The sequence below is a fragment of the Phlebotomus papatasi genome, chromosome 3 (genome assembly GCF_024763615.1).
Source record: "Phlebotomus papatasi isolate M1 chromosome 3, Ppap_2.1, whole genome shotgun sequence".
NCBI classification, from domain to species: domain Eukaryota; kingdom Metazoa; phylum Arthropoda; class Insecta; order Diptera; family Psychodidae; genus Phlebotomus; species Phlebotomus papatasi.
This window is the reverse complement of record NC_077224.1, coordinates 63,452,217-63,465,263: the sequence shown is the minus strand read 5'-3', so window position 1 is coordinate 63,465,263 and position 13,047 is coordinate 63,452,217. Positions and strand designations below refer to the sequence as shown.

Sequence of the window (13,047 nt, the reverse complement as noted above, 5' to 3'; positions counted from 1 at the left end):
CATAACCGCAGGAGATTTCTTTTGACAAAAAGCACTCAGAAAAAATTCAACTGTTTAAAAAAAAATGCATAGGCAAAAAGTACTTTTTGGCCAGAGTTCTTTAATAAATTAAAGTTTTATTCTGAAAAATAAGCATAGTGTGTCTTCAAACTTCCCGCGTTACAAAATAATATATGTATTATTATAATATATAATGTAATTATAATATATTCGCACTGTCTTCGGATATTTGGAAGAGTTTGTGAACGTTTTATTGAGAAATATTACAATTTTGTTGCAAATTACAAGCCACGCAAATGAGCAAAAGAAGTTACGGCAAATGCTGATTAGATAGAGAAAATTTGTATGGAAATTTGTCGTAATTTCACCAAAAATGGAAGTTACGACAAATTCTGATATATTTTTTTTATTAATTAAGGGCACTTACGATAACTTTTGTTTAACCCTCTAACGGGTAAGACCGCCTCCAGGCGGTCTTCACAAAAATCACATTTACAGCGACAATAAAGGTTTTATTTATTTAAAAGTGCTATAGTGTTCTCGGTAATAGTCTTATAAACATCTCTTGAAAGTTTGAACTCATTTTGACTCTTCGTTTTATTGCTATTCCCAGTTTTGTGTGACAAGTCAGAGAAAAAGCAACAAAAAATATTTGTGCAAAAAAACTCATTTCCAATTTCCATAAAAATACCGATTTAAAGTTATCTGACTAAAATAAATTTATTTTTTACTGAAAGATATGTCATTCTACTTTGTATATTTTATTTAAAAATTTTGAAAAAACTAAAAATGTGAATTTTAGAAGCAAAAAGAGTTTCAAAAAAATTTTATGTTTTCTCACCTAGCGCCTAAACTAAAAGAGATAATGAAGAATGGATGGTTTTTTCGACTTTATTGGATCATAATTATCCTAGAAAACATTGTTTTAGAACTTTTTTTGCATATTAAAAAAAAACACCGTTAGAGGGTTAAAATAATTTTTATTGGTCTTATAAAAGTTTCTTTTTCTCAAACGCGTTCAATAAAGAAAATTACGCCGATTCCAAATATGCATATAATCCCAAAATCGCAAAAATAAGGTTACGACAAATGCTGATTTAACTGACGATAAGTATTTCTAAAAGGATTTTTTACATTAACTCCCCATTGTAAGCAACTAATGCATAATTGGTATGTATGTGCAAATGTGCATAATCCCGCCAGGTGCATAATCCCGAAGTGCATAATGCCGGGACGGCCGGGCTGAGTGTAAAAATTTAAATTTTTCGTGGTTACCAATAAAATTGGGAACAGTTTTCTGCAGTGTTCCCATTTAAAATAGCGCCAATCTGACACTTGCATGCCAGTGCGAATAGTCAGCTGAGCCTCGCACACTCCATTCACAGACTTTTTGTTTACAAACATTGACATTTTCATGTCAGATTATTTTGGATTTTTAGATGTGATAAAGAAACGATATTTTGTGGTGATAGAAAGTGAATCTCAGTATAAGAATCTCACCAGGAGCCAAAGAAAAGTGTGTGGAATCAATGGGACAGACCAAGAGTCAGTTTACAGAGGAGGAACTGCAAGATTACGAGGTGATTTGAAAGCAGACACACCTTTCCGGAAGTGAAACTTCATGATTCGATTTTTCTTTCAGGATCTCACTTTCTTCACGAAAAAGGAAATTTTATGGTGAGTTCCTGGGTACGACGGCAAGGTAAGAAATGTTTATTTAGCTTTTTGGGGATTTTTTGCAGTGCTCACAAGAAGTTTAAAGCCCTGGCTCCGGAGAAAGTGGGACACAATAAGAATGCCAAATTGTCGATGCACAAGATCCTGCAGTATCCTGAACTGAGAGTTAATCCCTTTGGGGACAGGATCTGTAAGGTTTTTAGTTCAAGTAGCGATGGAGACTGCACATTCGAGGACTTCCTGGACATGATGTCAGTGTTTAGTGATGCAGCCCCGAAGACTGTGAAGGCAGAACATGCTTTCCGGATCTTCGATTTTGACGGAGACGACATGCTGGGAGTGAGTGATCTTCGCCAGGTCATCGAGAGACTCATCGGCGAGGGCAATACCCTCACGGACAACGATGTCAAACTCCTGATTCAGACCATCCTGGACGAAGCGGATCTCGATGATGATGGAGCCCTTTCGTTTGCCGAATTCGAACACATTATCGACAAATCCTCCGATTTCTCCAAGTAATTGCAACACCAAAAAATTGGTCATAAATTGCCTTTATTGGACTATCTAATTTTGATTTAACCTATTTACAGCTCATTCCGTATTCGTCTGTAGTCACCATTCATCAGACTCTAGTGATTTTTACAATATATATTTATTACAACAATTAACACTGTCTCTCGAATATCTTCCATACTCGATGTTTTATTTCTTTTTGGCCTTTGCCATTGAATAAACACATTCTCACAATAGAAAAGTGAATTTATTTTACTTTCACAACATTCTTTTTTTTTGGGAACTGTTAATTGACTTATTAACATCTAACATAGTTCTTGGGTATCTCTTGTAATTTGGATCACATCTCCAACAGCTGAACAATTCCACTGAGCACAATTCTCGAGAAATTTCCCATTCAAGGTGAGTCTTTCAAGTTTTGGGAGACAATTCCCATTTAATTCTAATTTCCTCATCTTTAAGAGCATTTCTTGAGCAACCGTCATAAGGTTCTTGTCGAATTAATTCAAAGTTAAATATATTTAAAATTATTTTGATAAACGCTTTCCTTTCAATAAACCTGTTTCCATGATCAATCTGAATTGACTTGAAAGGCATTTATTCATTCACTAAGAAAAAAAAGAGGGTGCGATTGACTTTTTCCTCATCATTTTAACACTTTTTAAGGCTAAAATTAACATGAAAAAGGTAACTTTAACCCCAATACACTTAAAAAGGGTAATATTTACATCGATTTTGGATCAATAATGCAGGGTAAAATTAACATTTCCGGAATGTTATTTTAACTTTTTCGGAATTGTCTGTGTTTACTTTGAATATAGGAAAACCTAATTTTAAAAAAATGTCAGCCCTAGCGGCCCTAGCCTGGCTACACTAAAAAAAAAATACAGAAACAAAACCATTTTTCAAACGGCATTAAATTCGTATTTATACGACACAGTGTTGTAGGAATTTTAAATCTAGAATCTAGAATTTTAATGAAATTCATCGAAAAATAAAAGATTTCATGAAGTTTCCAATATTTCAAAACCTCTAAACGATTTTGGAGAAAAAAATTATGGCAAAGCGTCCCAGGAGTCCCAGGCTTTCCGAAATGCTCGAATTCGTGATTTAGATTCTATAACACGGTAAAAACTTTTGGACACTGACCAAAATATTGGACCAAGTTTTCCTTGGAACATTTTTCTTTTGGAATCGATTTGTACCTAGAGAAGATATTTGTTTGTTCCAAAAAGTTTCCTTTACACTTTTGTTACGAATAGTTACAATTTTGTTTGAAGTTGATTTTTATTTGATGTTCCCTATGAACTTTCGTCACCGAAATCCATCTCGACTGAAGTATATGCCTTAACTGTAAGATGAAATCTTTGACACAAATTTGTTCCCGACAATGGGAAAAAAAGATCCCCCATATGAGTAACAATTTCGTTCAAAAAATTATCTCGTCCACGGACACCGAAAATTTTTGGATCAAATATGTTACAGATGTAGGAATAATGTTGTTATAAAGAAAATGTACCAATTTGTTCCTGACAGAGGAAACAAAACAGCCGAGTGCAACAAAATCTATTCCAACTTTAATAGCTCCGGCACACCTTTTAGTTCAAGAAAATTTCATGAAATCAAAATTCACGTTCTTTTCTTTCTCACACGTTTTGCATTATGTCTATCTCATTTTTTCGCACATAAAATTTGATCGAGCTAAATTGAATTTGTTGTGATGTTTAAAAGAAGAAGAAGAGTGCGAAAGAATGAGATGGACATATGAAAAACGTGTGAGAAAGAAAGGGATTCCAATTTCAACTTTATGAAATTTTCCTGATCTAAAAGGTGTGCCAGAGCCATAAGGAACAAATTTGTATAAAACGAAATCAACTCAAATTTGTAGACATTCCACTGTATCAAAACGGTTCCAAAAGAAAACTCTAACAGAATTGTAACTATATTTCGTAGCAAAACTGTAAAGAAAACTTTTTGGAACAAACAAATTTCTCTAGGTAGAAATTGATTCCAAAAAAAAATTGTTCCAAGGAAAATTTGTTCCAATGTTTTGGTCAGTGTCCAAAAGTTTTTACCGTGTATACTCACGAAAATTAGAGAATTTACCCCCAAGATCGCCCAAAATGGCTTAGAAGTAATAAAATTGATTTTTCGGACAAAAATTATTTATCGGTTTTTAATCGGTTCATTACCGGTTCAGAACCGATTGAGATCAGTTCAGTCTTGTGAGAAATTCCAAGGCCTTTCCAACGAGCCCAAACATGGTAACATTCGGTTGAGAAATAAGCTCTTCAGAGCCTTTTTAACCTTTGACCTTGAAAAATCGTTACAGGGAGTTCCGCTTTCTAAGAAAATGCCACAGAAAAATTGCATACCGACAGGAGAGGCTTTTGGAATTTTTGGCGACAATTTTTCAGCCTATTTTCAGCGTCAACTGTTCATAAGAAAAACATTTGCGTATACATTTAGGTACATTTCAAAATTATTTTATGAGCTCCCAATTGGAGACAATTCATAATTCATGCCTAATTCTTTCAATCCGTTTTCAGTTTTCACGTATTTAGAAATGATTAGAAATTATTCAACGGTATTTTTGAAAATGGACGAAATAATGTCCGCCTAGATACAGTAGACTCTCTCTCAAATAGGCATTTGGGGCGAAATGTCATCCGGTTTATCGATAAATTTGGGTGTCAAAGCCTTTATAAATTCCACAAAAAGCGCTCAATTATAAAGAATCACGATAAAATAGAAAGAACTACAGCGAATTTGAGCAAATTAGCTTCATAATTAAATGTGAAAATTGTCAACAAAATTTGTCGCCCGATTGAAAAAGAGCCGATTGAGCGAGAGTGTACTGTATAGCCTTTAAAACCGGTTATAGATACAGTGGCGGCGAATAAAATAGAACCACTCCTGAAAACTTGAATTTTTCAGCTTTTTTTACTTTTTTTAGTATGTTTAAAAAATTTTAATTTAGAAATGTTAAAGAAATTGCCTTACATCGAAAAAGTACAGTACTAGTCGCAAAAGGTCTGTATTTTTACTCAGAATGCGTCAATAGTGATGCTCTGTTGGGACAAAAAAAATATTTAGAATATGACTTTCACTTATAGTCATAAATTTAAATTCATTTTGAATATTTCAAAAATAACAAAATTTTAGTGTAACGTCAGTAATTATTTAGTGTCTTGATAATTAATTGAACTGTAATAATTTGGCGTGATGTTCAAAAGAAGAAGAAGAATAGTGCTAAAGAGTAGGATAGGCATATCCTAAACTTTTAAGAAAGAAAGGGATCTGCATTTTGATCTTATGAAATTTTCCTGATCTAAAAGTTTTGCCGGAGACTTTAGAAAAAGAAAATCCCAGGATAAAATTTGAAATTTCGGAGAACGGATTTTCGGATAAATCAGTTTAGTAGCTTGAACTTTGATTTGATTATTAAATTGATTATTTGATTAATTCTAATTTATTGTTTTTTATTTACTTTAATTCATTATTTTCAAATTCTGACGTTGTCCGAGTTCTACCTTGATTTGTTCGAAATTACAACACTGAGAAAAAAAGAGGGTGCGATTATCTTTTTTTCCTCATAACTTTAACACTTTTTAGGTGTAAAAATATATAAACATTTTTTAATGTTAATTTTACACCTTTTTAAGGGTAAAATTAACATGAAAAAGAGTAACTTTAACCCCTAATACACCTAAAAAGCATAGTATTTACACAGATTTCGGATCAATACTGCAGAGTAAAATAAACATTTCCGGAATGTTATTTTAACTTTTTCGGATTTCTCTCAGTGAAGGTTGAAATTTAAAATTTTACATTCACCATGTTATTGTACAAATAACCCGATTTCCCTGTTTTACTCAATTTATTTTATTGGAGTGAATCTCGATTAAGAAATTAGGTTCAAGGGTTCATAGGGTCCTGTATTTCGCAAAAACTAAACAAAAATCCAGGTCAAGTTTTTTTTAATGAATAATTATCATTCAGTTTAGTGAAAAGTTTCTTATCTTTAAAGAAATAAGTATTCATTCCATAGGGGAATTCTGTAACAGTATGACAATGTCATATGACAAATTTTAAAATTTTTATATGGAAAATTTGGAAAAATTCATTGAAAATCAGTAATGATAATGACCATTCGGTACTCACTGGCCTTTAAAGTTGTCCTGTTCTCGAATTTATCACGAAAATTTGTCATATGACATTGTCATATCATTACAGAATTGCCCTACTGGTTCTAGGTAATATCTGTCCCTGGGCATTGAGGTATTTTTCTTCTACTAAAACCTAGAACATGAACACTTTTCAAGGATTATTTGCAAATTACAAAATTTACGTTTTGTAGCCTTTGAAATCCGTAAGGCATTCTAGAACCAAAAGAACCAGGTTTATGTAGGAAAGCCTTAAGGTTAATAAAATAATTTTACAAATTTTTTCTGGAAACCTAATTTTTCCTTCAAGATCTAACAATAATCATGCGTTTTGAATTTCAAAAGTCCTATAGAACTCAGAAGTCAGAAAATGTCCTACATTTCAGAAGTCACATCTTTGAACAAATTTTAAAACTAATCTAAGTAATCAAGAGAATAAGGTATGATCTTGTCTGAATGCTCTTTCAGTCAATTTTTCAATTTTTTCCCTCTTCTATCTCAGTTTCAAGCCCTATGCAAGGGCAAGTATATTTCTTATTCAGTTTAGGCACCCCTAAAAACTCCCATAAATTCGATTTTCAAACACTGGTCTCAAGACTTACCCTGGGAATGGGTTTTGATTTGGCAACAGTTCTACTCATGTGGTCATCCAGAGCCGCCTGAGTGTGTTCCAATCAGTAAAAATCTCCACAGTAGGAGGAATGCTATTGAATCACATCGGCCGACCCGAACAGCGTAAACACGATCCAGCCAAAGAAGTTGATGGCAATGGAAGTGGTGAAGACCACCGTCCAGCTCTGTGTAAGCTCAAGGATGTATCCAGCCAGATAGACACCCAGGAATCCAGGCACAGCCCCCATGGTATTCATGAGGCCAAATACACTGCCCGAGTAGGTTGGGGACAGGTCCTGCGGATTAACCGTGACGCCATTATTGTGAAAACCAGAGCCTCCTATGACGACTGTCATGCAGACGAGAGCTGTTCCAAAATCCGTGGCTTGACACATGACAGCAAGGGCAAGATTCTGACTCGCAAAGCAGCAGCTCTGAACGATCTTCCGGACGGACGTAAGAGACCAATTTCGAGCCACAAGCCAGTCTGTCAGCATTTTTCCCAGCACAGTGCAGGGCGGCAGAGCCAGCCAGGGAATCATGTTGACAACCCAACCCTTGGCTGTAGGAAAGGAATCGTGGAAGTAGGTCGGGAGCCAAGAGAGCAGCACAAAGAAGCAGTTCATCTCACACGCGTGAGCTATTACGCATGCCCACAGCGATGAATGCCGTAGGAAGCGTAACCAAGGAACTGCAGCATCGTGATGAGTTAATTTTGGGCACTGTACATTCACCACGCGACTCTTGTCCGAAGACATGGTATAGTAGCGCAGAAAGAGAGTCCAGGCTAGACCCAGGAATCCAATCACCCGGAACACTGAAGGCCAACCGAAGTAGTCTAGGATCAGTGAGCCCAGGATTCCCGTGAGCAGAGTACCAAGGGCTGAGCCGCATGTCAGCATGCTGAAGAAACTGGCTCTCTCGGTTGCGCAGAGATTCTACGAGAAAAGCAAACGCACGAGGAATGCAAGGAATTATTCTTAAAGCTTCCGGAAATTTGAATTAGCCTCGCACCGTCCATGCAAAAGTTGCATTTGATAATAATTCATTAAACAAATTTTATAGGCAGTTGATTTTTTTACAATCTCAAATTTTATGGTCCCTAATACCGGCTTCAGACTGGAGGTTTAGCCCAGTTTCCGAAAGCTCCAAAAATCTAAATAACAAACAATTTTGTTGATTTCTCAAAATCTAATGAATAATTTGCCCTTAGTATCCAATCAGGAGCAACAATATCCTCAAAAATCTTGCTTGATAAGGAATTAGAGGATTTAAGCTTAGTGGCTAAGCCTCAGGTCTGAAGCCCGTATAATTCAACCTGGATCTTGTAGGATCAGACCCAGTCTTGGTAGGAAAATTTTTGGCACTCTTTATAAAGCATAATAATCTACAGAATTTTGCTCCTTTCAGATCGATTCAAGTCAAACTTTAAAAAATCCAGATAAGGGCAAAATCACATTGACAATAAAATGCACGCCGTAGCCTCACCGTATTTCGTTAATTTACGCATTTTCATTGCAATTCTTACGCAAATTTTGCATTACCGTATTATCTTATCTCATACTCGATGGCACTAGATGAAAATAATACAAGAAAATTGAAGAAAGAGAACGAAAATTCGGATAAACTGTGAGAAAAAAATGTACGATTAATTTCTCTTACAGTTTTTTTACACACCGTTTCTAGAATTTTCGCTTTATTTCTTCAATTTTCTTATATTATTTTCACGTTAGTGCCACCGAGTGTAAGATAAGGCAATACGGTAAAGCAAAATTTGCGTAAGAATTGCAATGAAAATGCGTAAATTAACGAAATACGGTGAGCATTTTACTGTCAATGTGATTGTGCCCAAAACTTATAAGTAAATTAAGATTAGAACTTGTTTATGTTTGAGCTTAATCCTTATCGATGTCTGCGGATGCTTGTGGTCACTCATTTGAGCCCATTATGCACTCCAAGGCGATTTAGGGCCCGCAGTCACAATCCCGAATGCCAAAATTTCGAAAGGGCCAAAATCCCGAAAACCAAGATCCCGAATTCTTGACTCTTGCGTCTCCTTTGGAACTCTAGGTACCCATGGAAAAAAAACTTTTTTTGGACTATCGAAAAAATCCGATTTTTGCGGATGATTACTAACTATAAGGATATTCATATCTAAGATATTTTTTGTAGGAAGCCATTTAATTCCAGAGCTAAGATATCGTCAGTTAAATCAGCATTTGTCGTAACTTCATTTTTGCTATTTTGAGATTTATACATATTTAAAATCGACGTAATTTTGTTTATTAAACGCACTTGAGAAAAATAAACTTTTATAAGCCCATTAAAAATTATTTTAAACAAAAATTATCGTAAGTGCCATTAATTAATAAAAATTTATCAGAATTTGTCGTAACTTCCATTTTTGGGGAAGTTACGACAAATTTCCATACAAAATTTTCAGTAATCAGCGTTTCTTTTGTTCGTTTGCGTGGCTTCTAATTTGCAGCAAAAATGTAATATTTCTCATTAAAACGTTCACAAACTCTTCTAAATATCCAAAGACAGTTCGAATAATGGAACATTGAGTCATTTCAATTCAATATCTGTGAGAAAAAAAGTAAGAAAAATCCCTGCTCATCTGTCATTAATTAAAAAAAAAACGCGACACGGCACACAAAATTATTTCAATAAAATTTATGAAATAAAAACTTAGGGACAGAGATAACAGTATAATTGACTAATTTAGTGAAATAAAAGCTCTTATTATCACTGGAATAATTCAAATTAATATAATACATTTTAGAAAATTGTCATAACTCCCAAGATCTCCATACATTGGAAGTTACGGCTTTATAAACGATGGAAGTTACGATAAAAGCTTATTGTGTTTTATCTGACATATATCTCTATATATCAGCTTTTAAATCATTTTATAAACATTTTCTCGAGTTTATTAGTGCCACTTTAATTATTTTGACTCAAAAGTATTACATTCGGGGTCCATTTTTAAGGAAAATAAAGCTGAACTGAAAATTTCGTCTCCTGAAAAGTTTTCAAAAGGAAGTTACGACAAATGCTGAATTTAACTGACGATATATTTGATCAAAAATTGTGAATTTTCGAAATTCTGCTTCCTTGCAGATTTTGTGATTTTGTCATATTTCTAGATCACCAGAATAAGAAAACACCTCTCGTTGCCAATAAGTATGAAAACTAACAATTGCAAATTGCATATATTTGTAAAATAAATCATTCTTAAATTTTCAAATTAATCTCTTCAAACTTGTTGGATACGCTCATCCTCAAAATTCTAGATTAGTTCGCGTGACATGTTTCGCTATCGAAAAAATTCCCTTTTTTAAAAAAAAATCTGACATTTCTGCCTACAAAGAAAGGGGAAACTTTCTTTAAAAACGGCATTTTTTTGAAAAGAAATTGATCCTAGTGTGTAGAGGCCTTAAGACGACCTATTCCTTTGTCTGGATATACTTGACACTGAAAGTGTCGCAAATCCCACATTTAATTTCTAAATATTTAAAATCGCATTATTCCTAGGTGCGCTTTTATTCGCTTTTGCACTACTATTTTGACTCGTTGTAGCTCGGATCAGGGAGTCGGAGGATATCGGTTTTTTTTTAACCCTTTAACGACGAGACACTTTTTGCGGACTGAAAATCAACAATAAAAATTTAACTGATATACAAAATCGATGTAACGTCTTATATCTGACTTTGGAAAATCCAACAGAGTCTGATTCGGTGCATTTTAGGTGTGATTTCTTCATAATCACACCTATTTTACCTCTACGAGCAATAAGAACAAAAATAGCCCAAATATTTAAGAAATTTTTTTGACTATACCAATGAATAATAATTTTCAGTCTAATGAAAAATATTATGTATGAGTATTGTAATTTTTTTCCAAAACGGTTTTGCTTAAAAAAATAGGAAGTATAAAAAATATTTAAAATAATTTTTCAATATGAGAATTTAAAAATTCGTCATTTTTAAGCTTAAATATTTACTTTATAGCAAATAGCTGGAGACTTGTAAAAAATATCCTAAATTCATTCAACCTCTTTTGTACTTTGCAATTACGTATAAACATAAGAAAAAAACATAACTTTAGGTAGTCTGGAAAAATTATTTTCTTTATGGGACACCGATGTCAAATCGTCCTTAAAGAGTTAATGGAAATCTGTTAGGCCCATCCACAAACATGCTAAAATTTGAGACTGATCCATGGCATAGGAACTGAATAATTAAGAAAATAAAATTTGGGGTGTTTCGATTTAGCCGTGGGAGGAGATGGGGGTAGATCTAACGTCATCAACTTTCTGCCACTGACATTTAACATTTGCAAATGTACCATCATAACCACCAAAACAATTGTGATATTTCAATAAAAATTAAATATTAAATATTTAAATATTTCAATAGAAATATTTCAAATTAGGTAAAGTTAGATTGTTCATCTCAGTCAAACAATTTTAATTTAACCCAATCAAACCAATATTTAGAATATTTTTACTCAATGACTGAACTGTTTGTTTAAATTTAATTATCATCAAACTGTACAAATACTGTAACATTTTCCAGGTAAAATAATTTTTCCATGTTGCTAAAATAATTTCTGAGAAGTTCCTCATATGGGAGAAGTGCCACGAAGAATTTGTAAACTCTTATCATTTCATTTAATTCAAAGATAATTCTAATCTAATTGCCACGAATGCAATATTGCATTTTGGCATGGCATGTGCGAAAATTTCCATTTTGCCTAGAAAATTCATATTACTTAATTATTTTACGATTTTTATGATGATTGCTTTTATTGCTTTTATTATTACGGAAAGTGCAATTTTTCCTCATTAGCTTTTGGTCCAGGATGGAATTAGAGATCTTTTTTCCGGAAAGCGAAGGATATAGCGGGTAAAATAATATCCGGCAGTATCCACTTACCTGACTAGTAATGCTGATCATACTGGGAAAGTGAACTCCCTGGCAGGCCCCATTGATGATCCTGATGACTACAATGAAGGGAATTCCCCAGGAGAGAGATTTTGGCGCCATGAGGATGATGTTGGGCATCCAGAAAGTGATCAGAGACCAGCCAATGGCAGCAGCCAGAATCACTCTCTGTCCTCCAATGCGATCACTGAAATAGCCTCCGAGGACTTGGGTCAGAGTGTAGCCCCAGAAGAAGGAACTGAGAATAGTGCCAGAATCTGTCTTGTTCCACTTCCTCTCACTGGCCACAGCTGGCACCAGAAGGGGCATCGTGGTGCGTGTGGAATAGAGGGTGGTGGTGCCCAGAATCAGTGTGCAGAACCACAATCTTTTGTCCTGCCTGTGACACCAAATAAAACATTACGTGTCCGAGATTTAGCAGGACTGGAGGGAATCCCTAAAAGAAACAACCCAGATTTCTTACCTGGACCAGATATTTTGATTGTCAGTCGCATCTCGCAACAGGGAATACTTGAGTCTCTCTTCCATAACTCACACACCACACATTATTTGGTAGAAATATTAAATAAACAGGGTATCTCTATTTTGGGGATCCACGTCCATTGATGACAGTACCCGGTGACACGCAGAAGCTGTGCAGCGCCCCCAAGCGTTTCTTAGAAAATTCTGCGGAGCGGATTTCCCGCTAAAATTTAAATAAGATACGTTAAGCAGAAGAAAATAAACAAACGAAAAATTATTAAAATAATTAAGAATTTATAAGCGATTTTCTTTAACAAAAGGCTAAATTATGTATTTCTCAATAAATATTCTCCTTGTTCATAAACAAAAAAATCACGTTTCCTAGAAAAAAGATTGTACTATATTCACTTAAAAGAAAAATTTTGTTAAATTAACAAATCAATAATCAACAAAATAAATGAAATGGTTTTTAATGTCTTTTGAAGAGAGCATTTTAAAATGAATTTTGTCATTAAAATAAATAACCAAGAATAATTCTACATCGCAAATAATAATTTAAGCTGCCTATTAACTAGACAACATTTATTGCAATATTCTTTTCAATATCCAATATTAACAATGATAAGGATTGCCTTCACATTGAAAAGATTTATTGACATAAAAGTTTC

General features: G+C 34.1%; 2 protein-coding genes across 4 annotated transcripts; one reads left to right on the top strand and one right to left on the bottom strand.

Annotated features, from left to right (window-relative positions):
• The first annotated feature begins 1,384 nt into the window (after positions 1 to 1,384).
• Positions 1,385 to 2,431, top strand: LOC129807167 (calcium and integrin-binding protein 1-like). Of its 2 annotated transcripts, XM_055856256.1 has the most exons (4): positions 1,393 to 1,580; positions 1,643 to 1,677; positions 1,743 to 2,192; positions 2,268 to 2,431. In XM_055856256.1, the coding sequence occupies exons 1-4, from the start codon at positions 1,530 to 1,532 to the stop codon at positions 2,287 to 2,289; spliced, it is 558 nt and encodes a 185-aa protein (XP_055712231.1). In that variant the 5' UTR covers positions 1,393 to 1,529; the 3' UTR covers positions 2,290 to 2,431. The 2 variants fall into 2 exon arrangements, with proteins under 2 accessions (XP_055712230.1, XP_055712231.1); XM_055856255.1 differs by having other exon boundaries at positions 1,385 to 1,580; positions 1,643 to 2,431.
• Positions 2,212 to 12,562, bottom strand: LOC129807166 (solute carrier family 17 member 9). Of its 2 annotated transcripts, XR_008752245.1 has the most exons (4): positions 12,381 to 12,562; positions 11,909 to 12,296; positions 6,959 to 7,906; positions 2,212 to 6,867 (listed from the first exon to the last, which is right to left on the bottom strand). XR_008752245.1 is itself a non-coding variant. In XM_055856253.1 (3 exons), the coding sequence occupies exons 1-3, from the start codon at positions 12,443 to 12,445 to the stop codon at positions 7,061 to 7,063; spliced, it is 1,299 nt and encodes a 432-aa protein (XP_055712228.1). In that variant the 5' UTR covers positions 12,446 to 12,562; the 3' UTR covers positions 2,212 to 7,060. The 2 variants fall into 2 exon arrangements, 1 of the variants encoding a protein (XP_055712228.1); XM_055856253.1 differs by having other exon boundaries at positions 2,212 to 7,906.
• Between the last annotated feature and the right edge of the window lie 485 nt (positions 12,563 to 13,047).

Bases quoted from the DNA above. Each gene is read 5' to 3' on its own strand.
- LOC129807167 (XM_055856255.1), top strand. From the start codon at position 1,415: ATGTCAGATTATTTTGGATTTTTAGATGTGATAAAGAAACGATATTTT. The intron at 1,581-1,642 runs GTGATTTGAAAG...TTTTTCTTTCAG, and splicing joins AGGAACTGCAAGATTACGAG to GATCTCACTTTCTTCACGAA.
- LOC129807166 (XM_055856253.1), bottom strand. From the start codon at position 12,445: ATGGAAGAGAGACTCAAGTATTCCCTGTTGCGAGATGCGACTGACAAT. The intron at 12,297-12,380 runs GTAAGAAATCTG...TTGGTGTCACAG, and splicing joins AATCAAAATATCTGGTCCAG to GCAGGACAAAAGATTGTGGT. The intron at 7,907-11,908 runs GTAAGTGGATAC...CTTTTCTCGTAG, and splicing joins TGATCAGCATTACTAGTCAG to AATCTCTGCGCAACCGAGAG.